This window comes from Temnothorax americanus, unplaced genomic scaffold (assembly GCF_048541705.1).
Source record: "Temnothorax americanus isolate GAGA-0224 unplaced genomic scaffold, ASM4854170v1 Scaffold12, whole genome shotgun sequence".
In the NCBI taxonomy this organism is placed as follows: Eukaryota; Metazoa; Arthropoda; class Insecta; order Hymenoptera; family Formicidae; genus Temnothorax; species Temnothorax americanus.
Window position 1 is genome coordinate 4,493,385 of NW_027509253.1, and position 27,974 is coordinate 4,521,358.

The following is a 27,974-nucleotide window of genomic DNA, read 5'->3' on the forward strand; positions in this document are numbered from 1 at the left end:
GTTATTGCACATTCCTCGATAATGCCCCTCTCGGCGATTCCGATTCTCCAACGGCGTGCCTCGAATCACGATAGACTTCACCGGCCGTGATCAATTCTCTCATAACCCAGATTTATTTAAATTTAATTAAATACAACGATGGGGATTATATTTAAATTCGGAGCATAAGTATATTGAAAATATAATACAGTTATACTTGAGCGATTATTACATTAAAAACGCAATTTAATCCCTTAGTACTCGCTGCCCTTCGGAGGGCACGGCTCTCGAGATCGACTATCGTTAAGGTCATCGCACTACTGACGTTAAAAGTGTCGACACGAATGTCTCAACTGTCACAGGCTCGACGCACAAACTGTGAAAGATCGTTTCGTTTCATCGTTCTTTTTTTATTCTCTACACATACATCAGTTCGCTACAGTCCGATATATTTTTTTTTCTTATCTCTCTACACATTTCGTCAGTACCACAAATCGCACAACATCCGCTATTGGACTAACGTAAATAATTAACAATTATCCTTAATATTTACATGAACATTATCATTAGTCGTTTGATATAATACAGTTGTGTTATACGCTGTCCGTGGCCGATAAGTAAACGCCTCGTTCTTCGGACGCTTGGAGGATCCCGATTTCAAAGAATGAATACCGAAATGACTCGTTAACGATTGTATCGTATACACTTTTATTCTTATAAAAACTTGATTATTACTGACATTAGACATCAAATACCGAATATATTTAAAAGCTTTTAACATTACCATTTTATGAAAATAGAAGTATATGTGATACCGATTACCTGCCAAACTATTTCGATATTCAGCCTCTGCATTCAACTACCCAAAAACTCCTAGAGATCTGTAATTTTTAGATCCATTTTTTTGACACTCTTTTTCTCTCTCTAAATTCTTCCGATTCTTTTATCTCCAAGATCTTCAGCAATTTAATTATTTATATGTCCTTGAAATCTCGATTGAAAAAATATTTCAATTTGGAGATATTTTCAAGTCTTTATTTGAATTATTGGATCCTTGGCGTTTTTTATTCTTGATTTACTGGAATTTGAAGTGACAAGATTTTACGCCTTGTCTCTTTTCCTTTTGGCTTTTTGTCTCTCAGGGTCTCTCCAAACTTTCAAATTTTAGAGTCGTAAATATCGAAGATCAAAGCCTGCAGCCTTTATTACTTTTGCGATAGCGAAAAGAGAACGATAAAGTATGTGGGGGAAAAACTCTATTAACTCTAATCTTTGTTCAGTATCCCTGCGTTCTTCAGCAAATCACACGCGCAGAGTATTTCCGCGTTAAAGGATCGCCTACAGAAAGCGAGGATATTTCGATAGAGCACGTTCACCGTCAAATTCACGCGGTAATTGCAATAACATAAGCAAAATGTGCAACAGTGGATTCTCGATTGCAGTTTATAGTAACGCAACTTGCGATAAAATTGTAAATTAGAAATAAAAATTCGCATATTAACTTCTTTCAAAGTTCTTGATGTCTAATTTTTAAGACATTCAACTTTTTTACAATTCCCTAAAATTCTTGGAGCTTAGAGCATCAAAATTTAAGATTTTTTTCTCAACGATTTTTGATAATTCGATAAAAATCCACTGCCAATAATTTTATTTAGATATTATTTTGCAGAAAAGCATAAATAAAAAATGAGATATTAGAAACACTGTTTCTCTACAGAGGTAAGAGAATATTTACCAATACTTCCTATTCCTACTGTTTTCAATACTTCTTTAAATTTTGTACAGGTGTAAATCAAATCGGCTTTCCATAATTTCGTCAATTTATCACAAAATGAGATTGAATTGATTGTTAATCGAACGCGCAAATATCATTAAGAAAATCATTAAAAAAGAATAGAACATGAGGATCATACGAAATCTTGTGTAAATGTAAATATTAATATTTATCGTCAAATCTAAGCTCCGTGAATTCATTATACAAAACAGTCAGTAGAGACACAAAAATTTATATGAGACCGCATTGGAAATAGATATATTAACCATGCAAATGCTAAAATTTCCAGGGAAGAGAAATCGTTAATCGCAAACTTGAAGCTGAGTAAATAATTGTGACACAAGTTGTCGAGTGTTTTAAGAAGATATGCTCAATGACTTTTGACTGTCGTTCTTATCGACAGCTGAAACGTGATCAGGATTTTCTCCATGCGCGTAACGTTCGTACATTTTTGTATACAACATCTCCATGCCCATGGCGTACAGCTTGCAATTAAACAGTGGGCTTTCTGATCGAGCCTTCCAAACCTTAACTCTTGTTGCTTTTAAGCTGGAAAACAAAAGATAAAGTTTATTACGTTGTCAATCTTTCATATGTTACATTCTATTGAAAAAAAACCTTTATACAATTTCTAAACAGGAATGTCATACAGATGTCGAAATACTTACTATTCTCTATCGGTACCCAGTCGAACAGCGATATCTTGATATTCCTGCCGCGTTCGCGCTACCAATTCGGGACAGCCAAGAGTGTTTAATTGACTAGCTGCGACACGGGAGGCTAGAGTTTCTCCCGGTAGTGTAACCACCGGCGTTCCGGTCCACAAAACATCCATACTGGTTGTGTGTCCATTGCAGAGTGGCGTATCTAGACATACGTCGGCCAACTGGCCTCGTCTCACGTGTTCCTCCTTAGCAGCGACATTGCTGAATAGGATTCTGCCGGGCGTTAGACCCAATTGTTGCGCCGTTGCTTGGAGATTGGGTTCGCCGACCGCCGGAAAGCGTAGCAGCCACAGCACGGAATTTGGCACGTGTTTCAATATCTAAAATCAAATGGTTGGATATTCAACTTGGCTGTATGTACGTGAAAATGTACAATGTTTCACAAAATTGCTTCGTCGTTACTCACATGTGCCCACATGTGAAGAGTAAGTGGATCAATTTTGTATAACTGATTAAAGTTGCAATAAACGACAGCATCTTCCGGCAAGCCGTATTGCTGCCTGGTTGTGATCACAATGTTCTGAGGCACCTCCTCGCCCGTGGCAGTTTTGTTGTTCACCTGTGTCGTGGCCATACCATTTTGCACCACGACGCCGTTCACGGACATCTGACACTGACCGGAAGCGATCATCGTTTCGATCGGGGTGGTAGTCGGTAACTCGGCAACTTTGAGCGAGATCTCGACAGGTTGCTTTTTAGCGTCTGGCACAATTACCTCGCGAATCTCTTTTATCAAAGTATTCTCAATCATCGGAGAGAGATCCGTGGCATTGATTACTGCCACGTTGTCAGCTACTTTGCCCTTAAGATTCAACTTATCCGTTAAGATTAAACGTTCCTTCAGATGAGGAAACATTTGCCTAAGAAGAAATAAGTAATTTCAATAAACAGCCAAATTGTACAATTTTTGTGAAATAAGATTTTACAAGAACGCAGCTATGTAATTTTTAAATTTCATAGTTGCGTTCTTGTAAAATCTTTATCTATTAAAAAAATTCGCGAATGAATGAAGAAGTTTACTTACTTGTGATCGCCGATGAAATAAGTGTGCGGCATGTAGGCGAGTTTCTCGCTGTATTGACTGGCGAGTTCCAACGGCGAGGTGACCTCGTCCGTGATGAGATAGTCCATGAAACTTGCGCCGGAGGTACCAGGATAACCCAGCCACATGACCTGTATTGGCGCTGGTCGCAAAGCAAAGATCTCGTTTCTGGCGCCTTTCGTATAACCGTTCATGTTCACCAGAATGTGAATGCCATCGGCATTGATGCGGTCGGCGGCCTTGCCGTTGCACGGAATCTGAGAGAGATCGATGAAATGTTCGGACTCTCGTGCTATCTTCGAACGAAAAGTCGTGCCATCATCCGCGCTAAGCGCATAGCAGAAGATCTCGACTTTCTCACGATCGTGTAAGCCAGGTATTGATTGCATCAAGTGGCTAGTCGGATGATTGCCGAAGTCCGACGAGACATATCCAATCTTCAATCGGGCGCTCATCGCACGCGGGTATTTGTATGGCTGTTTGTGAAGAACATGAATCTGCAACGTATAAATTTATTCGTAAGTAATTATTGGTCAAAATATTTATGGAACAGTGAACAGAATAGAATATTAATTATTCTCAATAGAATGTGTGATTGCTGTAAAAAGATTTACTGAATTAGGGGTAAGCGGACTTACTTTCTCTATGCAAAGATTAGCATGCCGAGCAGCGATAGCTTTCCGAAACTCGTGAGACAAAGGATAAAGCATGGAATGATGTGGATGCACACTGGGCAGCCTGTTCTTGTCTAATTGCTCAGCAACAATAGACACCAACTTCTTCATCCTAGCTTCGTAATCGGTCCAGTCGCAGACAATTTGCAAACAGTGCGCCAAATTGCAATAAGCGTCCGGAAAGTCAGGCTTCAACTTCAGCGCTGTTCTGTAAGATTGAATCGCTTCGGGAATGTTGCCGGAATCCTTGTGGATCGATGCCAAATTGGAATGAGCGTCAGCGAAGGCCGGATTGATTTGGATGGCCCGAGTGTAGCACTGTAAAGCGCCTTGTATATCCTGCATCTCTTTCAGCGTGTTTCCCATGTTCGAGTAAGCATCTGCAAAGGTCGGTTGTATGCGAATTGCTTCCTTATAATGCATCAGTGCCTCGTTCAGTTTGCCTTGCTGCTGCAAGACAGAAGCGAGATTGCTGTGGGCGGCCGCAAACTCAGGAAATACTTCCAGGGCTTTAAGATACAAGCGAGTTGCCTCCTCGATGTAGCCTTGCTCGCGTTTTATGTTGGCCTAAAGAAACCATTTCATTTATAAACTACATAATTTAATTATCCTTCCGGCATTAATCATTCTTTTACAGTTAAAATGTCATCATTTCGTACCAAGTTATTAAGAGAGTCCGCGTGTGTGGGACAAAGCCGGAGGGCGGTATTGTAACATTCTTCCGCTTCGACCACTTGTCCCTTTTCTTTGAGAGCGTTCGCCAGATTGCAGTACGCATCAGGAAAATTGGGTTGCAATTCAATAGCACGACGATACGTATCAATGGCCAGATCGATGAGCCTACAATATTACACGATTTGCTATTACTTATTTTTCTCGAAAGACCGTAAATGTTTGTTTGACTAAAATTACGTTAAACCTATCGTAAATTCCCGTTGTAAATGCAAACGTAAAATATCAACTCACCCTTGTTCATAATAAACGCAGGCCAAATTTCCATGTACAACTGCATTGTTAGGGCTGAGGTTCAACGCACGGAGATATGCAGCTACAGCTCTGTAACACAATTGATAATTGAGAACAATCGTTGATTTCAGATTGTTCTTCACGGTAAAGGCTCAGCTTATGAAAGGGGGTCAGGTATATAATATTAAATAATATTAAATAAACCCTATACTTTCTTTCTTTATTCGATTCGATCGATAATTGCAGAAACTAGTTAATATAGCTCCCAGCGCTACAGAGACGAGTCTGATGAACCTTTTAACGAAGCGCCTGATCCAGGAGACGCATCCAGAGGTGGAAGGTCGCGCGATAGTATCCTCTATTTGAACGCGGAGCGCGGGCGCGATAGTAGTCGAGGGCGAGATCACCGTATAGACGACCACGCACTGGCAGTCCATTCCTTCCCCATCCCGGCTGTCTTGGATCCGCGGATCCCAGAGGCCACGGATCCGAGCGTGAAGGAAGGATCTTTGACGACGCGGCACGTTAGGTGAACAAATCCTTAGAGACAGGGATGCGAGAGAATCCTGAATCTAAGGATTTTCAGGAGAAGGATTTCTTGAAAAGCACGACGTCATGCAGGATGCGCGGAAATGAGAATTTTTAAAAGCGTCGGGAACATTGGATTTTTATAAAGCACAAAATGTCGAAGCCACAGATTTTTTAGAAACGGACAGTCCTTCCGACAACCGACATTGGTCCAATCCAATCTTTTTGGATAATTCCAAGCACAATTCTTAAATTGTAGAAATTGCATAATACGCAGCTTTCTGAATAAACGAATTTGAAGATACAAGATTTTTTTATATCTCTCACGTTTTCACCAATTTGGGCCCACCAATATTCTTAATGAGCGCGTTAAAACGAAAGGTACATCTCAGTATACGGATCCTTGGATACGCGGATCTGCGATTCGCTGGTTATTCAAGCGCAGAAATTGAAATAAAAATCACACGAGCACGGAACTGCGCAGATCCACACGTGGATCTAGGATTCACTTATCCTAGGATCCACAGATATCTATAGGCGGCAGGAGTTAAAGCAGGAATTACACAAGCGCGGATCCTTCGTCGTGCGGATCCCGGGAGGTGGATCAGCTCCGGGAGATGCTAGCAGCCAGAGGAAAGCCGCTTAACTCGAGGCGAGCGAGCGAACGAAAGCTGAACGGGCACGCGTATCCTCCCACAACCGGGGGAGGCGAAGGGCTCCAATGGGGGCGGAGCGGCTTTTGAATCGATAGTTGTCCTCGAATTCCTCCCACTTTATGCGTGAGCAGCCCTCGGAGCTCGATAAAGGCATTTAACGAATCCATTATTCTCAATCAATTACATTTTATAGATTCTTTTATTTTAGTTGGTTTTTATTTGAAGTCATACTTACATACATATTATTATAGACCAATAAGAAAAGAGCAAAAAAATAAGTGCACAAAAATAAATATTACAGAATAATAAATTTCTTTTGCCAGTATAGAATAACAATTAAAGTAATTTAAATCGACCGTGACTGGCAATATATAACGTCTTTCCGATATGAACATTGAAAAAACTGTGAGCCAACTTGGTTTGTCGGATTCACACAGCACTTTTTCGGATCAATCATCGAGACATTATTAATTTCCCTGGCTGGGTTAATATTTTTCGCAATAAAAATTTAAACTATTTAATTTAGAAATTACATCAACTGACCAAAACCCATGGTCGAAATTAATAATGTCTCGATGATTGATCCGAAAAAGTGCTGTGTGAATCCGACAAACCAAGTTGGCTCACAGTTTTTTCAATGTTCATATCGGAAAGACGTTATATATTGCCAGTCACGGTCGATTTAAATTACTTTAATTAATAAATATTACTTTGTACTACACTATAATTGCCTTAATATCAACCGTGATAACGAAATATTTTAATATATTAATCAAGGATTAAAATATTTAGATGTAAAAGTGGTATTTGGCAATATCGACCGCGTAGACGGAAGGAGATAGTATTACAAAAGACGTCAAAATATCTATTATTTCTTTCGACGAGTTTTAACGATCAATAGGCAAACAGGCATCAGATGTAGTTAAAGAGAAGGATAAGAAACAAATGTGTTACGGGAGCAGTTTTATACAATCATATCACATTTACATGCAAAAATGTGGAAATTAAGAATAAAAATGTGATAATATGCAGATATGTGGATCTCTAGTAAAGCCTTTGTAAAATTGAGAGCATTTTCGGTACGAGGAACATTAATAAAATAGTTAAAATCCGCTGTGGACTAATGCGAATACGAGTGTAACCGCGCGTGATGCTCCGTGTTTAAAAATTGCATTTGAAGAGAAACGGTGCATTGTCCGAATTCTCGTTCGAATGCAGAGGACGATGAACTTGAAAAGGATGTTACATGAATATCGATCCTCGGTGCTGACTCGACAGCTCATGCGCCGTACCCGCCTATTTCCAAGTGCAACGCGAATGTTAAGTCCACTTATATAAATTTTGCCATTCAATATTTCCTTTCTCTTGAATTAAAAATATCAACAACTCAGAAATACTATTTATACTGCAATATAATTTCTATACTCGCGTCAAAAGAGAAAACAGTAATACAATAGTAAAATTGCTTAAAACAAAAGAATGTATGGCTTTGGACTGCCATTGATTTTTACGTGATTAGTACATCAATGGAATAACTAAAGCCACTTTTAATCTCGCACAGACTTTAAAACCGACGACGATGAGAATTTCAAGACGTTGGTTGATCAACACTGTGCGTGTGATATTTCTTCGTGTATCATTTTTTACAAATCTAAGTCATTTAAATTCTCGTGACAAATATTAATTTGAAGATGACGAGATTTGAACATGAGATGGAAAGACGTTTTATAAATTGTACGTTTTATTCGCTAAACTTGTGCCAAATCGTCCCACTTAACTTTCAAATTTTTATATTGTATATACATTAAATGTATAGTAAACGTATACAAATGTAGAAAAGATTGTAATTTTGAAAAGTTTCGCTATTGATATATCACTTACTATTTGAAATAAATTCTTTCTTAACAATATCAGTCTCAGTGAGTAAAATATTAGCAATATGCTCCTAGTTAGCCATCAGATTGTAGTAAAATATTGCAGCAGATCGGCATCAACTACGTGTACGTTTTAAGTTCGTGTTCCGCCAGTAGAACCTACTGACATAATCTGAGTTTCGTAACATTTAATGATTACGAAACGACAAATTCTCTGCTCAATCTCTACGTTCAATCTGCTATCATAATAACCGATTCAATTATACTTCTGTTGGCATTCCGTCGAGGGAATTTGTAGCAAACACCTTGCGAAACATGTTTTCAACATATTTAACTACCTGGGATTACCACACGACTCGTGTTATTGAAGAAATAAAAAAAAGAATGATTGATTAAATTATCAATTAACAAACCTGTCAAAAATCCTAGCTTCCTTCAACACATTCCCAAGATTGATGTACGCATCTAAAAAGTTGGGATCCAGAGCAACAGCCTTTTCGAAATGGTGTATCGCCAACCATATTTCTCCTTGCGCGTTGAACACGCAGCCGAGATTGCTCCAGGCAACCGCAAAGTCCGGTCGTGTCTCGATTGCCTTCAAGTAGCAGGCCTAGAGAAACAGAATGCAGTTTACAGAAGCTTTATTCGCGAACCCAAAGAGACGCGCGCCGCGCGATATGCCCGACCTCCCATCGCCGCGCCGCAGCTTCTCTCTCTCTCTCTCTCTCACACACACACGCTCTCCCTTTCGGTCTTTCTTTCTCTCTCCCTTCATCCGCTCGTCGTTAATCTCGAAGGAACAAGAACATATTTTGCCACTCTACATCACTTCTGTTTCCTTTCCTCGCCATGCCTCTCCACCCCATCTTCAAACGTTGGACAGTTTCGATGTCACTTTAGAGCTGCTCAAATCTCTTCATGATTTTTTTGTTATCGGATAATTATGTTAGCGAGATAGATTATCATTTCTCCAAGTTTCAGCATTATATTGACTTCAAGAATATGGAAGATTGTTGGAGACTTGTCAAAAGTTTCTTTTTAATATTTAATGAAAATTGTTATTAATCCTGCATGAATTTTTCGTTAATGTTAACATTAACATAATTTTGTTAGTGAGTACTGTAAACACCTTGATTTCTACACCATTTTCCAACATCCTGTTTGATGCAAGTGCAGTAAAAGGTAATAAAAAAGTCGGAAGAGAATATCATAAGATGTTTAACTAGATTTAATATATCGTGAAATCAAAGATCAGCGGAAGCAAAAATCCAGGCAGATATCTGTGAAAATGATGATCCGAACAAAAATATGTAAAACCAAAAATCTGTGTAGAAGTATAAAAACCTGTGTAAAACCATACATTAAAAATTATGCGCTAACAACGCCAAGTATCAAGAAGTTTTCTACTACGATCTACATAAATAAATCTTCCTGAAAACAAAAGTATATCTGTGAAATCTGTGAAATCTCTCTAATACATATATGTGTGTATTAGAGATGTAAAAAAAGCAAATTAACAATGTCCGACGAATATTTCCTTGCTATATCGTGCCACGTTGTTTCTTTATAATTGCCACCTTCGTGATTCATTCGATTTTTGGATTCTTCCTTGGTCCCTCAATGCCGTCGATCTTGAAGTTCACCCTCCTCGTGCTCGTCGAGGGCAAGAAAGAGGCAAGGAATGGAAACAGAATGAACGAGGGTTGCCTCGCGAATGGTCAACAATTCATTCTCGGATGGGACTCGGGGGGGGGGGGTAGGTCCGGGAGTAAAAGGTATCGAGGTGCGCGCTAGAGCCGTCATCTTGGGAACGCGCGACTTTCGGGTGCACGTGGAGTCCCCGAAATGCGTCCGGCGGACTCGACCGCACGCTGAAGGTCGTACGCTAAAATCAAGTCGACTCTCAATCTCCTCTGGACTCGCGATTGACGAAAGGAAGGCTTATCAATGAGAAAGCAATTTCGATCTCTAGAGAGGGACGATCGCAAGGACTTCCGACGACAAGATGACGATTCTAAGGATACAGCGTGGACAATCATCGCGCGTGCCGAGAGGCGGGCTGCGTTAATATTGAACAGAGTATAATCCGTACCTAAACAATAAGAGGGCATTTACAGTTGACCGGTCTCTGTAAGGTTCGGAGTACCTGGAATTAAAGGAGAAAAAAAAAGAATGGAAAAGGAATTGGAGAATACGTGATTTTGTTGTACCCGAATATGCGATATAATGCAAATGAGTTGAGTTCCATCGCGATTATAATAATCTGTACTTTCCGATAAAAGGTAGTAAGAAGGTATATCGAAAAAATTAACCAATTAATAAAAAAAAATGCAACAAACTGCTTGCTATTAAAACATTTCAAAAATTAGTATTAATAAATATATCAAACGCGAAAAAAAAATATATATATATTCAGAGTATATCAGTTTTAAAAATAACTTTAACGACAAGAATATAAATGTTATTATAAGACAAGCGATGAATCTGAATAATGATATTGTGATACAGAGATAATAATATCATATCATTATATAAATCCAAAAGTCTTGTTTGCGTAAGATCTCAAAGTCCATTTAAGCAAACTAAAAAAAAAAGAAAAAAAACCGGTCGCATAATGCTATATGGATGTTATATGTAAATCTAGGAATAATCAACGTATAACGGTTTCTTTCGTAAAATCACTTCACGATACCCAACAGGATAGGATGAGGGATATTTCTGATTTTTTTTGCTCGTTGACGGGACGGGTTGAAAAGGATTTGGAGGGTTTTTAGAGACCGGCCGTGGGAATTACTTTACCTGCAGTGTACCCTTCGGTAGGTTGACTCGGTAGGTACGGCTTGCAAGCTCTCATAATAAACTTAGACCGAGAGACAGTGTGTTACTGAATAACCAGATTCAGATTCACCCTTTGACGAAGGAACCGGCACGGTAACCAACCAACCTCACACTGCTCCTGCACATCCCCTCCTAGAGTTGATCATCCCATCCACAACAATAAGACAGCTGCGTTAATGTCTCTTCACTGATTACTCTTCGCCTCAATCTTTGTCTTTTATCTTTTATCTCATCTCTTTTTTCTCTACTTTTTCTGTATATTTGTGTACACAAAGAATTTGATAATTCACGTGCCTGCGAAGGACACGCCTCGTCGAACTCATCCAGCCAGCTGCTGCTGTTTCCCGTTTCTTTCGCGCGATCGCCGAACTCGGGGACTGCGCATTTCTCTCCTTTTTAACGAACATTTTATTAATTCTATCGATCATCAAATGTTACCGTGGAAAACAAAACAGTGCGAAAGAGTCGCGTTACGTTATCTCGCGTTTGTCGGTACAAAGTAGATGGCTGAGGGAGCTCGGCAAGAAACGAACGAGCGTACCAGCCAGTTCTCAGGAATAGCGGGAGCGTAACGGGAAGCTTTCCTCATTGCTGTCATTTTCAGGATCGAGTAGGGGCATATCTATAAATCGTAACTTGTTAAACGTGCATCGAAACATTTGCCATTTGCCAGAAATCAGGAGATGCAAACGAAAAGAGAATAACGACTATAGTATTTATAGATACACCCTCACCCGGTCGTTGCCGCGCCGCGCTGCAAAAATAGACCACTTGACCGATTAACGATAGATCATAGTCATATGGATTCGGAAAGCAAGATATAAAGGTCCGGCAAGTTTAATGATCTCATGCGATTATTCAATCATATTAATATTACTTAGAAGTAGCTTTATAATGGTAACATTACCTTCGTTATTACGTGAACTCCGTGGTCTTTTCCCGCATTACAGACCGTCGCTGTGACCAAGTATTATCGCGTTGCTGGTTTAACGCGACACAATCATTTTCTATTCAATTTAATATGGTCAAGTGATCTCGCGCTACCGTACACACCATAGATTCTCGCCCTCTCTCTCTCTCTCTCTCTCTCTCTCTTTCCATCATCACACGAAAGTGTCATATAAGCACGCACGTGGTAATGCATGTGCGCTGCAGTAACAGTAAGTTCACACATTCCAAACAAGAGATAAAATCAGCCCATACGCTACATTCGCGCGCTGCCAGAACCATCGGTATCGATTCAGCGGAACTGAAATCCACTTAGATGGAACTGGCAAGCAATTTATAATTTGCGGCAACACCCTACGAATAGTTTCCTCAAAATAGTTAAAACGCACTTGAGTGTTGCTGCAAAAAAACACGCAACGCCAGAAAGAATATTCTCTTCAGTTACAATTGACAATAATCCCCTAAACACTATAAAATATTTCTTTATTCTTTTGATTCTAAAAAAAATCTGTTAAAATCTGTTACGATAATAAATCGAAAAAAGAAAAAGAATTATTTAAAAAAAAAAACTTAAGATTCGTATTTTTCTCTCTCGGAATATCCGATCGAATCTTTAAAACTGTTTTGACAACGTATTACTTTCAACGGAGAGAAAAATTCGTTAAGTTTTTGCCAAAGCATCCGGGTTGAAACGCGTCTATCAGAAGTCGTTATATTGTTTAGGGTTTTATGTTAAAACCATCGCTTAATGTCGCTCCGAAAAATCGAATTCTGCTCACGACATAAAACGCGGTTCTTTCGGTTTTGTAGGATGAAGGAATGCGCACGATCTTCAATCCGCTGATAGAGCTCGCAATCGCGTACTTAATATTTCTTAATACCGTTTAATCCATAAAAGATAGCTATCAAACAAGATTTGGAACTTGAAGCTCAATCTGTAATCAATCTCAGCGACGTAAGATCGTGCATCCGCGCTTGCAAGTTTTGCTTGGCAAGGACTGAAAGCTTCTCGTGGTAACGGCGCGAACAAATTTCGTTCGGGTCCGCTCATTTCGCGGAGAACTAAACGCTGTAGCTCGTGCACATACGCGCGATGCATTTGTACTCGGTCAAGAAATGTCAATGAAGACTCAAGGATGGCGGAACATTTGCTAATTAGAACAAAAGATATCGTACGATGAAATAAAGTAAATTTCTCTCTTCTCTCCTTGATTCAGAAATGCTCACAAAATTAATGATTATTTTCCGTTATTTCTAGGATTCGGGAAAAGGTAATATAATTTTCTCAGGATGGGATAGGTAAAAGTCTCTTTTTAAAGTTAAAGAGACTTATGTGGCAATCTGTTAATTCAAGAAGCGTAACGTGCTCTATTCCTTACTCGACGGTTCCGCCGTCTGTAGCTTGATCGAAGTAAAGACGCTCGCGAACATGTGCGTAACACGTTGGATTAATTTATTAGCTAATAGAATGATTCTAAAGCATACCTTGGCTTCATCAAGTCTTGCTAATGCTTTCAAAAGATTACCAAGATCACTCCGCACGCAATAAAGGTCCTGGAACAGGCAAAATATGTAAATTATATCCGCATAACTTGTATCTTATTCAAAATAAAAGATATTTTATATAATGAAATGTTTTTTGCTTCGCGCTAAACCGATAAGTTTTGCATTTATGAATCTATAGCCAAAGAACGAGAAAAAAAAATCTTATTAGCGTAATAGCTTTAACACATAAAGAGCAAAGCGACTTTATCTCGCAAGCAAGAACTTTGTTTTTTTGCAGCCATTTCTAAGAAGCCATTCAGATGCTCTGTTTCATATATTTAAGTAATAGTTAAACTGTATAAATATGTTCGTAATGTCGATGTTCTCACGGGATTGTATTGTAGCGCCGTGACGTATGCTTGAACGGCTTGTTCCATGTCACCAGCCGCCACGAGTGCCGCGGCCAAGTTGATGTAACCATCGATGAAGTCGGGTTTCAGCCTGACGGCATGACGATAATTCTCCAGCGCTTCCGGTAGCTGCCCGCGCTCTTTATATACATTTCCCAAATTGCTATACGCCTCCGCCAGCAATGGGTTTTGCTTTATCGCTAAGCTGCTATAATGTGCAGATCTAGAATGTGCACAATCATGACTTTATACTACATGCCGAAAAACACAATTAATTTATAAAAATGTATACCCATCTCTGTAATGTAATACACATCTATAAAAGATGAGAAAAGTTACTTACTTCTCTAATCTCCTACATTGGAAATGTATGGAGGAAAGTAAGAGAAGAACGCCGGTATTGTTCGTCTCCTGTCGCCATAACTGCATGCAATGTCTTTCGGCGTTCTCGTAATCACCCGCCTGATATTCCCTGTGAGCAAGTTCTAGCAACCCTGAAACAAGAATCGAGACAATGCGTGAGGTACTTGCGAGTACTTGGATCAATATCTGGCTCAAGTTTGTCAAAGAAATAAGATATTTCCCTAGTGCGCGGTATCTTTTATTCACTTTCTATTCAATACCATAATAGAATCCAATAGCAAATTGTAGAAAATGTTTCCGTCGTTTCTCGATAAGCGAGTCTCACTGTAAAAATCCTACAGCAATAAAAAAAAAGTGTACATAAGACTTAGTTTTATGTAAAGAATGCTCGTTTCGCGTTCCTGGAGAAATGAGGGACCAAACAAAGAGAATTATAATCTCCCCTCTCGCGGTGCTCAAAATATAGTAAAAAAATATGGCAGGGAACAAAGGTATCGAATCAACGTCAAGCGGATTTGCATCATGTGCGCTATCGATCGCAAATTTAAATTCAATTTGCATTCGACTACAAAACGCGACACCCAGGATCGGGCCGGTCTCGCCCCTCGCAACCCCGTCGAAAAGCCCTTGACGAGAGAGAGAGAGAGAGAGAGAGAGAGGGGGGGGAGAGAGAGAGAGAGAGAGAGAGAGAGAGAGAGAGAGAGAGAGAGAGAGAGAGAGAGAGAGAGACATCCAGGAAGTGTACGAACAATAGGTATCCACAGCCACGTTGATGGTCTGATTGTCGGTCAGGTTGATGATCTCCTTGCCCTGGGCGTCCTGGGCGACCAGCAGGAGGTTCTGCCCGGTCTGCCAGTCGCCGTCCTCGTTCTCCATGGTCGCGATCAGCGCGTTGGAGCCCTTCAGCGCGCTGCCCTTTTTCTCCGCGACGTGCATCACGCTCATCTTCGAGACGCCGGCGAGTATTCGCGATGTACTTAAATACGGAAAGTTTCCTCTTTTTTTTTTTTCCTTTTCGCGCGGAAACTCGCGGCCAACTTGTTCGCCTGCACGCGCCTCAAGCCCGGCTGGTTCGAGAGCCCCGGCAGATCGCGGCGGATATCGCGGAAAATGGTTCCGGAGCGGCGTGAAACGTGAATCTCTCGCAACTCGACGGCTTACGCGTCGCCTCGATGCCTCGAGCTCCGCTTACTCCGGCGCTACACCGCGCTACACCTTTGTGTACGTATACGTATGTATGTACATGTACACATACGCTCTGCCTAATTCACCCTCTTCACCCTCTACCCTCTCCCTCCCTGCTCGCCAGGAATGCAGGCGGCGAAACGGACGAGCCGATTGGTCGGCGCTGCAGCGGACTGACGTGTCAGATTGGAACGAAAAGGACGGCGGAGCGGCGAGGGGAAACTTCAGGGGCGTATCGACATGCTGTCGCGCATCGTGGATGTCTTCGTTCGTCGTCGTTTCAGAAAAAAAACTCACTTTTCTTTGAAGGAAGAAAAACTACGCTATATGTTTTCTCGCGTTTAAAAAAAAAAAAGTCGATTATTCTAAAAACCATGTAGTTGTATAACTAAATTAAAGTTATGAAATTAATTGCACAAGTAATTTAATTCGTAATAGCTAAAGTTAGATGCAAAATCGATTTTATCGCCGCACTGTGATGATGATTGGGTGCAAAGAACGACTGGAAGAATGAAGAATCGTACTCCGTTTTCAAAAATGGAGTCAACCCTCGCCCATCGTGAAAACGTTTCCTTCAAAACAGAGCGAGTTTAATCTCATGCATCTTTTGGTCGTTAATTTCCGAGACAACACGCTGCAAATCCTCTTGCCGTTTTAAATCACGTCATTCAACGCACGATTGAACGTATTAACGCCTAATTTGATACAATTAAACGTGTTAAATGACGCAATTTAACACGCAAGACATAACTCGACATGTGAAAAAGTTTCGAACGTGTCATTTTTAAAAATAACGCGCTTGGATTTGCATCGGACCCCGAGCGAAATCTGTCAGGAACAGATTTTCAAAGTGCCCACTACAAATTTTGTCGACAGAATGCCAGCAAAAATGTGTGACAAGACTCAGCTAACAGAATGTATAATGGCATATCGATTGCAGGAACCGACGAGAATCGAGAATCTGCTGTTTCGCAACCACGGCACCATTTGTTGCGGTTCCTACCGACGATTGATCCTGCTGTCGAATCTATTGGCAGGCGAAATCACTGCCGGCGGCGAATCACAAATTCCAATGCGGACCCCAAGTGATACCGAGTCCGTTGCGCGGTATCTGAACAAATCTGCTGCCAATCTGTTGTCATAATGCGGACAATTCGTTTATCGGCACGCGCGTTGTTGACGTCTCTTCCAGATGCAAAAATGTAACAAGCTATCGCGATGCTTAATGACTGCTCTTTTTAATTGAAACCGCACGGATGAAAAATTTAAGTTTCAACCTGTGGATCATTTGGAAGTGGAAATTAACATTCGTACAGTCGTGTTGCTGCCGATCGCTATACACGCTCCTGTGCTCTGGGAGACCGAGGCGGGAGAAGTTATCGCGGCGAAAAAGGAAGGAGAGAGAGAGAGAGAAGGGAGATCTCCGCCTCTCAGCGCGGAAGGCAGATGGAATAGGCACCCAGTGGAATATTCCATTGTCGCGTTCAACGCAGTTCAACGAAAGGGGAGGAAGCGAAGAGGGGAGATATCCGCTATTGGGGGAGGGGTAGGAAAGCTTTACCGACAACGCCGATGCCGGTGAATTTATGGAAAAAAAAAAAAAATCCCCCGAGAAGAAAATACTTTTGTCCCAATCGTACTACGCGTTGTCGACGTTTAGGTCGAAATAAAATTGTTTTAACCGACTGAAAACTCCATTTTTCCTCCCGTAAAAGGGACGTAAAAGGAGTAAAACCCGCATAAATACCGAAATAGAAAATAACATTATACATCATTTGATGTAATTGGAAAAATGTGACTCAATAACGGAGATCATATCGAACAGAATTGGGATTTACAATGAAAGATTTTTATGGAGAGATCGTTGTTACTTCAGCGCCTGAATATCGCGCTAAAAATACGACACATAAATCATCCCCATCTCCGAATGATATTTAATTCATATTTCGGGGGGGAAAAAAAAACTCGGTACACGCACTTGTCCTCGGATTTGAATGCGTTAAATATTATTTCTATTTTTGCTTGCTTAAAGTTGTCAGCTGTAGTACGTAAAATTGAAAGCTACAATCCGCATATGGACCGCGTGTCGTTACATTTCGCATTGTAACAAACGCGAAATGTCGGAAATGTGTGATTCAACGTAAATGTAATTTACATTTCGTAGATTACACTTATTTATTCCAGACCCGGGACAAATTTTTGGAAGGTCAAATGTTCTCATCCAACGTGACGTCCGCAATGTTTAATTTTTCAATGGTATTGGTTTTATCTTCGGCTCAAATCCTCTTCGATCAAAAATGCTAGGTTGATCTCTTTCTCTAAATATCGGCGACGGCCGTACCGTGTTTAAAATAAAGATTGAAGAAACATTAGATTCGTTAGATTTTTTTTTTTTCCAAACTGCTTCCAACAGCTAATAGCACATTTTTTATACCTGCACTTTTTCTTACATTTTCTGCACGCAGCGCACGCATATGCGTACATACCGTACACATATCTTGATTTTAATTTCAATAATAGATTCATTGATAAACGTGAAAAATCTAAACCACCTTCTCAAAAATATCAAGATCCAATAGTCTGAATTTTTCCGAGCAATAAGCAACAAAAAATAAAGTTCTCGCGCGAAATAATTGTCTCTATATTTTTTAGTTCAGCGTCAAATGGACTTTAATAAAATTTCAAGACTCAGTATACCGATGCTATAATCGAGAAACGGCATATAACGTTGAAAACATAAAGTTGTTAGAGAAATGATGGTTCTCTCAGCAGTTTTGCTCCAGAAAAATCAATTTCTAATTGGTCGGACAGTCTATCGTTGAAATTAAGGTCGTGAGTGAGATGCCTCATGTATGTACATACGTACATATACATATACATATTCATACACATATGCTTGCTCCGTTCGCTTGATGCACGCGCTCGTATCGCACGTTTATATATATATATATATATTTATTTCTCTCGTGTCCTTCTCTATCAAAACGTAGATTAACTTTAATCTCGGGTTTAACTTACTCTTTACCTTCCTCCAACAATTCTCCGAAGATGAAACGCAAGTTAAACCGCGATTAAAGTTGATCTACTTCTCGGTAGAAATAAAACATTTGCTGCACTTTCTTACATCACGCGAATCTCGGGTCATATAAACCGAAAATAAAGCACGCTGACACACTCGAGCTTCGGACGGAGGAAAAGTATAAAAATTGCCGCTGCCTGGGAGCAGCATCGTGGCATCGTGTGCCTTCGCACACGTCGTTCTCCGCGGCCGTGGAAAAGAACAAAAAGAGCGAACAAGTGTAAAGAGGTATGACAAAGGCGGGACAAGCGCCAGGTTAAAAGGGACGGAGCCGTGCCCATTGGCAACGTATTCGTTTCGGAAAGAGCAAAAAGGGGAAAAAAAAGAAAGGCTCGGACGTACCGGCGGTGGTCAGCTGCTGAATCTCGTTCATCTTCAATATCACGCTGGTGCCCGCGATCTGCTGATGGCCCTGCTGCTGCTGCTGCTGTTGCTGCTGCTGCTGCTGCGGCGCTTGCTGCTGAGCCTGCATGGCTGCGAGGGGCCCCGACGACGGGACGTAGACGCGAGCTATGGCGGAGCGCGACTCCGGAACTGGCGTTCCGCTCGTAGCAACGAATTCGAGGGTCCTCGCGGGGGAGGACCGCGCGTCTTCTGAAGACTTTCGAGACAAAACCAATGGCACTTTTACGTCAAACGGCCGATACGCTCGATACGCATTGTTGGCACCGATTTTCACGCGCGCGCCATCATGAATCCGCCTCTCGCGAGTCGCGAGTCGTCGCGTCGTCGCGAGAGAGCGCCGGCGGAAACTCGAGAGTCACACGCTCGGCCGTCTCCGGCGCTTTCCGTCGGCGAGGGAAAGAGAGGGAACATTCAAAATTGGCGTCCGCGCGGGAATCGACCTCCGTCGAGTCGAGTCGAGAATATCGAGAAAAAGAGAGGGAAGAGAAACGCGCGCCCGCGGAAATAAAGTAGGATGTAAAACGAGGTGCGGCCTATACGAGCATATGATAATTAAATTCCTTTCTGTGTTGATAAATTGCGTAGATACTAACCTGATTTAAACAATTTTTTTTACAAGCGCATGTCGTAGTTAGCGTAAATGGCGGACGGTGGCCCGTAATTCTTACTTGAAAAGCTCCAAGTTTTATTCACGGACTTATATGTACCAAATTAAACCGCGCATTGTAATTATTTTGCAAGCGATGGAAAAAGAGATAGAAGTGAAACTGAGCTGCTATTACGTGTTGCGCAATGCCTGTGAATGTATATCGCGTTGATTGTGTGTCGTCCCAGACGGCGCGCGTGTCCAAAGTCATTTTAAAGATGTCTTATGTCCCGATTCTGGACACGGTGCTGTTTAGGATGCGATTATCACGTGATTTACGTGTGTGAGTACGCGTGACGTTCAACGTGACTCCCCGATTTTTGAAATAAAAAAAATGGAGGCGAATGGAGCGATCTATTTAAAGAGAAGTCCGCGACGTGCGACGTGTGGACGTTGACCGTTGACGACGCGCGCTCATCGATAAACAGCGGGCGATTACCGAATGTTAAACTTTATTTTCGGGTACACTCTGAAAGTATCAAAGTACAAGAGATATCGTTTCGTAAAGAGTTAAAAAAACGTAGGAAGCATACATTTCTTAAGCTGCCTCCCCGTGGAGAAAGAAATAGCGGAACGGGATTAAAACGGTATTACTCCGATTGACGAATATTCCACCTAGAGAACCTCCCCCCCCCACCTGGAGATTAGCTAATCAGAATAATACCGTTTTAATTCCGTTCCGCTATTTCTTTCTCCACGGGGATGCAGCCTTAAGCCCCCCTTGCACAATAGGCGCGATAGCGATAGCGATAGCGACAACGACAAGGTTGCCGACAAAGCTATACCTTTGTCGGCAACTTTGTCGCTGTCGCTATCGCCTATTGTGCAAGTGGCTTTACGTCCGTTTATTATTTAAAATTGATAATTCTAATTCCAGAACGACCTAGGTCGGGATTCCGCGAGCCGAAGATTTGAGGCGAGATGCTGAATTACACGTCGCGTCGACGGCAACCCTCTTTTACAGGCATGTGGACATCTTAGGACGTATGGATCTCGTCAATGTTTATGTGAGCGATGAAACGCAGCCTCATTTGCAACGCTGGCCTCAGCCTCCGTATGATACACTCCACCTCGTTTTTCGTCATATCACCGACGAACATATACTTGATGTGATATCTGTCATAAATGTTAAGGAAGATACGAAAGAGTACACGTATCACCGTAAAAGTCTCTCGATAAACGCATCAGAGAGCGAGATCCCGTCAAATTAATCTTTATATATGAACCCGTTACTCAAATTTATCTTTAATGACAATTACAGAAGGAATGGTAGTGTGATCTAGGAATAAAGCGCCAGGCTCATAATTGCGAGGAATCGGGCTCGAGTCCAACCTGTGGCGGGATCCTGTAACTCCTTATCAACAGTTTCGGTATCGTTGCGCAACTTTTTAATATAATTTATACAATACTTGCGCAACGATACCGAGGCTGTCGTTAAGGAGTTACAGAATCCCGCTACTGATTACAGGAATTAAAACATACTCTATGTGCCACTTCTACATCTTCAAAAAGTAAAAAAGGTAAAAAAGGACAGACTCTAAGAAGAAGAAGAAGAAGAAAATTGAAGAAAATTGTCGAAAGTTGTTTCCAAATTCGTCTAGCTTGACGGTCGTATGCAAAGGATACAATAAATCGCAAATTGGATCCATGTAATTCAAAGTTGTTTGAGTGTGGTCAACTCGTTCCAGCATCTCGTACAGGCAGACTGCAAGCTCGACCACGCAATGTGGCCGCTCCGCGTTAAACCTCGCTAGAGTGGGACCGATTAGGTGGCAAGCGTATATTAATTGTTCCTCGCTGCTTACAACCGGCTGAAGTTTCTCCTTGATAAACCTGAAGTTATTTATTAATTCGTAACAAAATACGATAAATTAAATATAACAAACAGAAAATAATATTTTGCTCTGTCAGTAATATCTAACAAAATAATTGTTTAATTCAATAATAAACTAAGTATAGGCTCTCCTGAATAAATCAAATAGGGAATAGTGAGAGAGGCAATCGGAGCCGCGCGCGATAATTATTGCGCGATCAATATATAGGCAATAAGATAAAATATATTAGTCAATACATATTCAGAAGATGACACAAAGAAATATATCTTATTGACTATATATTGATTGCGCAACAATTACCGCGCGTGGCTCCGATTGCCTCTCTCACTATTCCCTATTTGTTTAATTCAACCCATTTATTGAATCTTAATCTTCAACGTTTCGTCCATTTGCTTCTTTTCAAGTGCAAATCTATAAATCACAAATTCAATACAAGAATAATATATAATCATGGGCACATATAACATAAATGTAAGAACCAAAAAATATTGCATTTGAGAAGGATCAAAACCAATGGTCAAAATATGAAGATCAAGATTCAATAAATGTAGCCAGTTGGGTCGAATTATAAACAATCATTTCTGTTAAATATAACAGAATATAATTATACAAATTTATATTTGTAAAAACTATAAAAATGTCAATTTTGTTTAAATTTTCTTTCATAGTATACAATACTTTTCTATATACCCTAACGTTATTTGTAAATATATATATTTATATCAGACTTACTGAGGCATTGTCGTGATCTGTCCTACGCCTGCATGATGCCACACAGAATGCGCCAGTGCAAGCATGTAGCTGTACTTGTTTTCTAACAGGTTGTTATGCGTAATGTTGAAGTTAAACATTTGGAATGGCGTCAAGTTATTGTACTGCCAATTAACCAAGCCGGGACTGCTGATGGTCTCCAGCAAACGTTTGTGCAATGCTGACCAATAACATTCTGGTAACGCTGCTAGTAACAAACCGACGCAATTTATCCACAAATGTATCTCGCATGGCGGCACAACGGTGTACCTGAGGTAAATAATAAGCAAAGTTACACAACAGTTCGGTATATTGTTCTGAAACAGTAGAATCGTCGTGATCCGACTATGCAACTTGAAGATAAAAGAAAACGATACCCTTTAGCAACAACGTCTAATAGAAAGTTAGCTACTGCATCTGGAGCAACCGGAAGAGCCATAAGTTCGACGCAAGTCACGTACAATGCGTGCGCGGCTGGATTTGGGAATTCGTTGAATCTCCAGTCGGTGGCGGGAAAGTGAGCCGTGCCGGACATTGCTTTAACAAATACATGCTTAATTATTAAAATAATAAGATAAGTGACTCTCTCTGTTATTCTGATATAACTCGTGGATTGCTCTTTTCGTTTAAAAACTACTCAAAATTTATCAAGAATTTTGCGAATAAAAATAAGTACAGAGAAAGAATTCAGCATTTGCTTTCCGTTATATATTTTCATTTTTAATAAATATATTGCCAGACTAGCGCAGAGTTTATTGATATCCTATTAACTTTCTTTAAGCTTTTGATAGAGTTTTAATTTATTTCCATTCAAAGACAATTTTAGAATTGTATAAAAATAACGATTTTTACATCTAGCTTATACTACAATTAATCATAAGAGCGAAGTAAAAATATGAATCGTCGTGTGATACAAAAACTTTGGTTGTCTTACTTTCTACGATCCTTTGTACAAGTCGAATGTAATAATCCAATTCTGGTATCCATGACACTGCATCGTCATTGAAGCGTGTCATGTACACTTGATAAGCCTCGGAAAGTGCCCATCCTGGTGCTCTGATTTCTCGTAACGATCCCAAAACAGCGGATACCAATCGACGTTTTAACAACGGCCGATCTCGCAACTTCTTTTCGTAATAATGCAATGTATTGTAAAGGTATGTCACAGGACGATCTAAAAATCATAATTGCCTTCAATCGAACAAAATTTTATCAATCCGTCGAAAGAAATTTACTTGCTTTAATTACATTTTCATAGAACAAAAAGAAGGAACATTTCAATAGCTAATTTGAACAATTTATATTTATATGACATTTTTTATATCATTTTGTACGGGACGACATGTGACTTCGTATAGAAGTGGTCGATTCGTAAAATAAAAAATCTTGAGTTCGGTTTATAAGTTAATTTTAATAGATAAAATTATATAAATGAAACAATATGAGATTATTGTAACAATAAAATGGTCATTCATTTCGGGAACAATAAATACATATGTACAAATATTATATTGCATGAATGCATGATAGAGAAAGATCTTTCCGTTTTACTATAATAGAATCGATAAAGTTTTATCAGACACATACCGTGAAATTTGTACAGACAGCCCAAGTGTTCCAACAGTATTTCCAAGCTCTTGATGACGGGCGGTATCTCTAGGTATCGGTGCACCACTATGTCAAAAACCGGTAAGAAGCGGAGACATACGTTCCCAAAGTACACGGGCAAATTTTGATACTGACTTGGCCCGCCACTAGTCTGCTCCATAATACCCTCCGGCGCAAACTTTTCTGGGAACTTCCTGTGAAAAGCGAGATGCTTCTCGTGCCAATTTGATTGTTTCCAATGCTCCGGCGAGTTCTCCTTAACGAACTCTTGTACACGGTTTCTAAACTCCGCCGCTTTCAATAGCAACAATTGTATGATGAAGAAGCACACTTGAGCCTCATTACCTTCCTGAGTTCTTAACGCTAGACAAAGTACAAGTCTGTCAATGGTCACTATGTTGTATTTCCAGATCATGTCGTTAATAGTGTCGACGCATTTGTTGACATGCTGACCGCCAACACTGTTGGCAAATTCGAACACCAGATAATCGCAAAATTTCCTGAGATGAGCCGAAAGCGCACGGGCGCCGATTCTCTCGAGAATTTTATACGCTATAGGACTGATGCGGTCGGTCTCGAGTATCATTTTCCACAAGAGACAGAGGAACAACGGCGGCGTGCCAGGAACGGAGAAATGCGCGATAATGTCGTTCTCGTTGTTCATGGACGCCCAATTTCTATATTCTTCCTCGACCGCTTTTTTTATCTGTTGCTTGTTCTCCTTCGCCACGCTGTTCTGCTGGAAGAACTCGCTCAACACCGGCGGAAAACACTGGAGGGTGTGATTCGCCCAAGAATGCGGCGTATTTTGCATGATGGTGTTCAACAGTTCCTTGCACCACGTGCCGCTGAGACTGTCGGCACCGGTGCCGGTTACATGCATGGATCGCGCCAGTGTCAATACCAATGCTCGATTAAGTTCCTCCGATTCAGCAGACACGAGGGTTTTCGGCTCTGACAGGAACCTAGACAGTTGCGGTTGTACTTCCGCCGAACCCAGTCCGGTAATGAGACGCAACGCCGTGCTCTCGACACACAAATGAAGCTGCGTCTGGTTGGTCTGCGGTACCGCTGCGAGGCTGTGTAGATGCGACAGCAGCTGTACCCTGTAATGAGGCTGGATATGGTGCATCCTGTAGCTGAACATCTCCAACAGTGTGTACAATGTTCCCCAGGCATGCGATTTGAATACCGTTGGCAACAGCTGGCTGATAAAACCTTTGATGCCCAAACTCTCGATCTCCGTGTATACCAATAATCTGCTATAAGTCTCGACCAGTGCCGGTGCTAATGCCATGTTGCTCTTGGATTGCGCCAGTTTGATCACATGCGTAACAATGCTGTGGATCAGGCTCATCTTAGAGTGCACGGTTAGAGAATCCAGAATAGACATTGAAAGCGGCGTCGTCGGGCCGTTCGCCAACGCCGCGTTATTCTGCAGATTCTGCAATGGCTGTTGCTGTTGATTCTTCTGTGTACCCAGAATTGTATCCACGAGCGCCGCCATCGGTCTGCTAAAATACTCCTGATTCGTCGAGTACGCGTTGCACAAGAGCGCAATGCGATAATCCGATCCCATGCACAGAGAAGCATTTGGCATGACTAGATGCTGCAGAAACTCATGATGGACCTTCAGCGTGTGCGGTATGGGCCTGTGAATGTTAGTGCAGGGCTCGGTTTGAGCCTTCTTCAATAGATGTATCCATATACACGTTATCGCCATCTGATGAGTGCACAGCGCTTGGGTATAATCCGGGACAGGTAGAGGTTCCTTCTCCGGATAGAGAAGATCGTACAGTTTCAGAACGGGTAAAAAATTCGACAGCGGATTCCGTTGAATGCTACCCGAAATAAATTGCAGAAGGACCCACATCAGATGGTCTCTACCCTTCCTCAATTCTCTACCGGCTAATTTATCGTGTATCGCCATAACGATGCTTGGAAAACAGGCGAATTGAAAGAGAATGAAGTAAATAAGTTGCGAAGACAGGTGCAACCACACCCAGTGATTGGCCACTGTTCCATCCATTCCCTCTGCTGGCAGAGATTCGTTTTCGGATCGTTCCATCGCGAGGATGACGAGCTCCACGAGTTGCTCCTCCAAGACGATGCATCGTTGTTTGTGCTGTTATACAAATAAAATACCTTTTTAAATTGATCACTATCAATGTTAATTAAGCCGACAGTGTGCTTTCTGATATATAACTTTCGAGAAATATACTTGGCATGTGGAACCAACGAAAAAAAAGCTCAAATAGATATTTATCCTATTGCGTACCCTTACAGTTACAACTTCGTTTTTGTCTCTTGACAATTGAAACGCTTGGATCACATTAATTTTCATGTTTCACGTGTTTTAATTTCGTCTTACCTGTTTCTGCAAACCGAGCATCGAGCAGACCATATCTCTGCTGTACGGCTGCTCTAGAACATATCTAAGTAACTCCGTTTGGGGCTTAAGTAAATCTGGATCGTAAGGTAGATTTCCTTTCAGAGAAAACTTTAATGTAGTAGGATCCAATAACCAAGGATTAATCAAATAGTCCGCGTATCCTGTGTGCTCAACCACTGGCAACATCTTCGAGTGTCCCACTATAGATACCATTTGCGCAGTATTTCGAAAACTTTCGACAAAATTCGAGAGCAACTTTGCCAGTTTCTAAAACAAACGTGTCGAAAAACGGATAAAACTAGATAACAAACGGGAGATACTTTTTCAAAAAACCATTAAATGTGTTTTACACTTAATCTTATTCATTTTGTTCATTGCTCTTAATATTTTAAAGTTACTTACCCAATGAGGCCAATTTTTGCTGTCGGGATAAGCTTTCTGTATCTCGTTGACAATGAAATAACCCGGCAATAAGCACGCATTTCTATCGAAGATATATTCAATAACGTTTTCCAAAGCCTTTAGTTGTGGCTGCACCGACGCGTCTAATCGGGCTGGTATGGTTTGGGCCTTTTCTTTGCATCCCTAAAAGTAAGACACAGAAAAACATATCTGGAAGATATCACAGAAATATATCTCTTTAGACTTTTGTCTTACGTTATATAATAAGATTACGAGAAATATCACAATCCCTTGAATGCATATTAAAAATATGAGATAAATCCATTACAACTGTTAATGGGAACCTACTTTCATGATTTCTCTGACTCCCTTGTAGTCGACTCCGCCAATGATATGTCTAATGAGAACAAAACACTCGACCCAAAAATCCTCCAACTGATATTGCAATTTGTCGCAACTCAGAATACATTCGCACACCAGTCTGCAAGAAAAAGAAATTCATAGAAAACAGTTTAACACGACAAAAAGAATCAAAGCTGCGCGAACAAAGTGCAAGACGTTCATTCGTCTAAAAATGTACCTAGCAGGCAAGTAATTTGAATACACTAGGTTTTCCAGTAGCGACAGTAACAATTGTAATCGCCTGTGGTTCGTCATTGCTGCCGCCATCGATAAGAACTGACGCACCGCCGCCTCCTGCTGCTCCTTCGTCAATCCGGTCACAGCAGTCTTCAGTTCTCGATGCCATGTCGCCACCTTCTCGCTCTCCTTCTTGGGATGATGAACGAGAACGCAACTGAAAGCCTCCTCTATCGCTTCTACTTTCTAAAATATGTAAAATACAAATGTGAAGAAATCTTTCCCGCGTCTCGATTACTGAAATTAAGATTCTGTCTCGGCGAAATTATGAATGCAGAAAGAATACATCCAGCAAACGATATCTTCTTACCAAGATATCGTTCAAGATACTCGTAATCTGAGTTTCGTTGCTCATCTTCTCAGCTACGTAATATCTTCAACGATCAGAAAAGTTAACGCATGTCTGAAAAGAATCAATTGTAAGATAATTCTTTTCGTCCTCTCAAACTTTTCTAAAAAATAAAAAAAAACAAGTTAATTGATAAATCATATTTACCAAGACATAACCTAGACTTAACGCGCCAGAGACGCTTGTGCGCGTCAAAAGGATAGGGAAGTGATTTCAGTAATCCCAGAAATTCAAGTGCTATACGATCTAAAGGAGAGAAAAGGTGCTAAAAGCACCTAATCTTCCTTTCACCCGAAGGATGGATTTCTTTAAAAAAAACACACACACACACTAATGTCAATTCTTCTCTCGGTATACTTGACAGTCTGTCAAATTTGGTCAAAATTCAATTTCTCAGCGATTTCAATCGTCAGGCACCAATC

General features: G+C 40.8%; 1 protein-coding gene across 1 annotated transcript; it reads right to left on the reverse strand.

The window, feature by feature from the left end:
- Positions 1-94: 94 nt before the first annotated feature.
- Positions 95-27,960, reverse strand: LOC143893348 (mediator of RNA polymerase II transcription subunit 23-like). The gene is made up of 24 exons (XM_077398607.1): positions 27,700-27,960; positions 27,514-27,606; positions 27,145-27,389; positions 26,913-27,045; positions 26,565-26,747; positions 26,142-26,429; positions 23,750-25,895; positions 23,097-23,336; positions 22,540-22,699; positions 22,145-22,432; positions 21,204-21,410; positions 20,556-20,693; positions 18,869-19,284; positions 14,243-14,393; positions 13,879-14,122; positions 13,490-13,558; positions 8,632-8,828; positions 5,161-5,250; positions 4,854-5,034; positions 4,159-4,761; positions 3,503-4,017; positions 2,885-3,338; positions 2,422-2,798; positions 95-2,302 (listed from the first exon to the last, which is right to left on the reverse strand). Exons 2-24 carry the CDS (start codon positions 27,556-27,558, stop codon positions 2,110-2,112), a joined length of 7,563 nt encoding a protein of 2,520 aa, XP_077254733.1. The 5' UTR covers positions 27,559-27,606; positions 27,700-27,960; the 3' UTR covers positions 95-2,109.
- Positions 27,961-27,974: the final 14 nt, after the last annotated feature.

Coding starts and splice junctions, on each gene's coding strand:
- LOC143893348 (XM_077398607.1), bottom strand. CDS start 27,558: ATGAGCAACGAAACTCAGATTACGAGTATCTTGAACGATATCTTG. Junction 5,251..8,631: donor GAAGCTAGGATTTTTGACAG/GTTTGTTAATTG, acceptor ATTGTGTTACAG/AGCTGTAGCTGCATATCTCC. Junction 4,018..4,158: donor CTAATCTTTGCATAGAGAAA/GTAAGTCCGCTT, acceptor TATACGTTGCAG/ATTCATGTTCTTCACAAACA.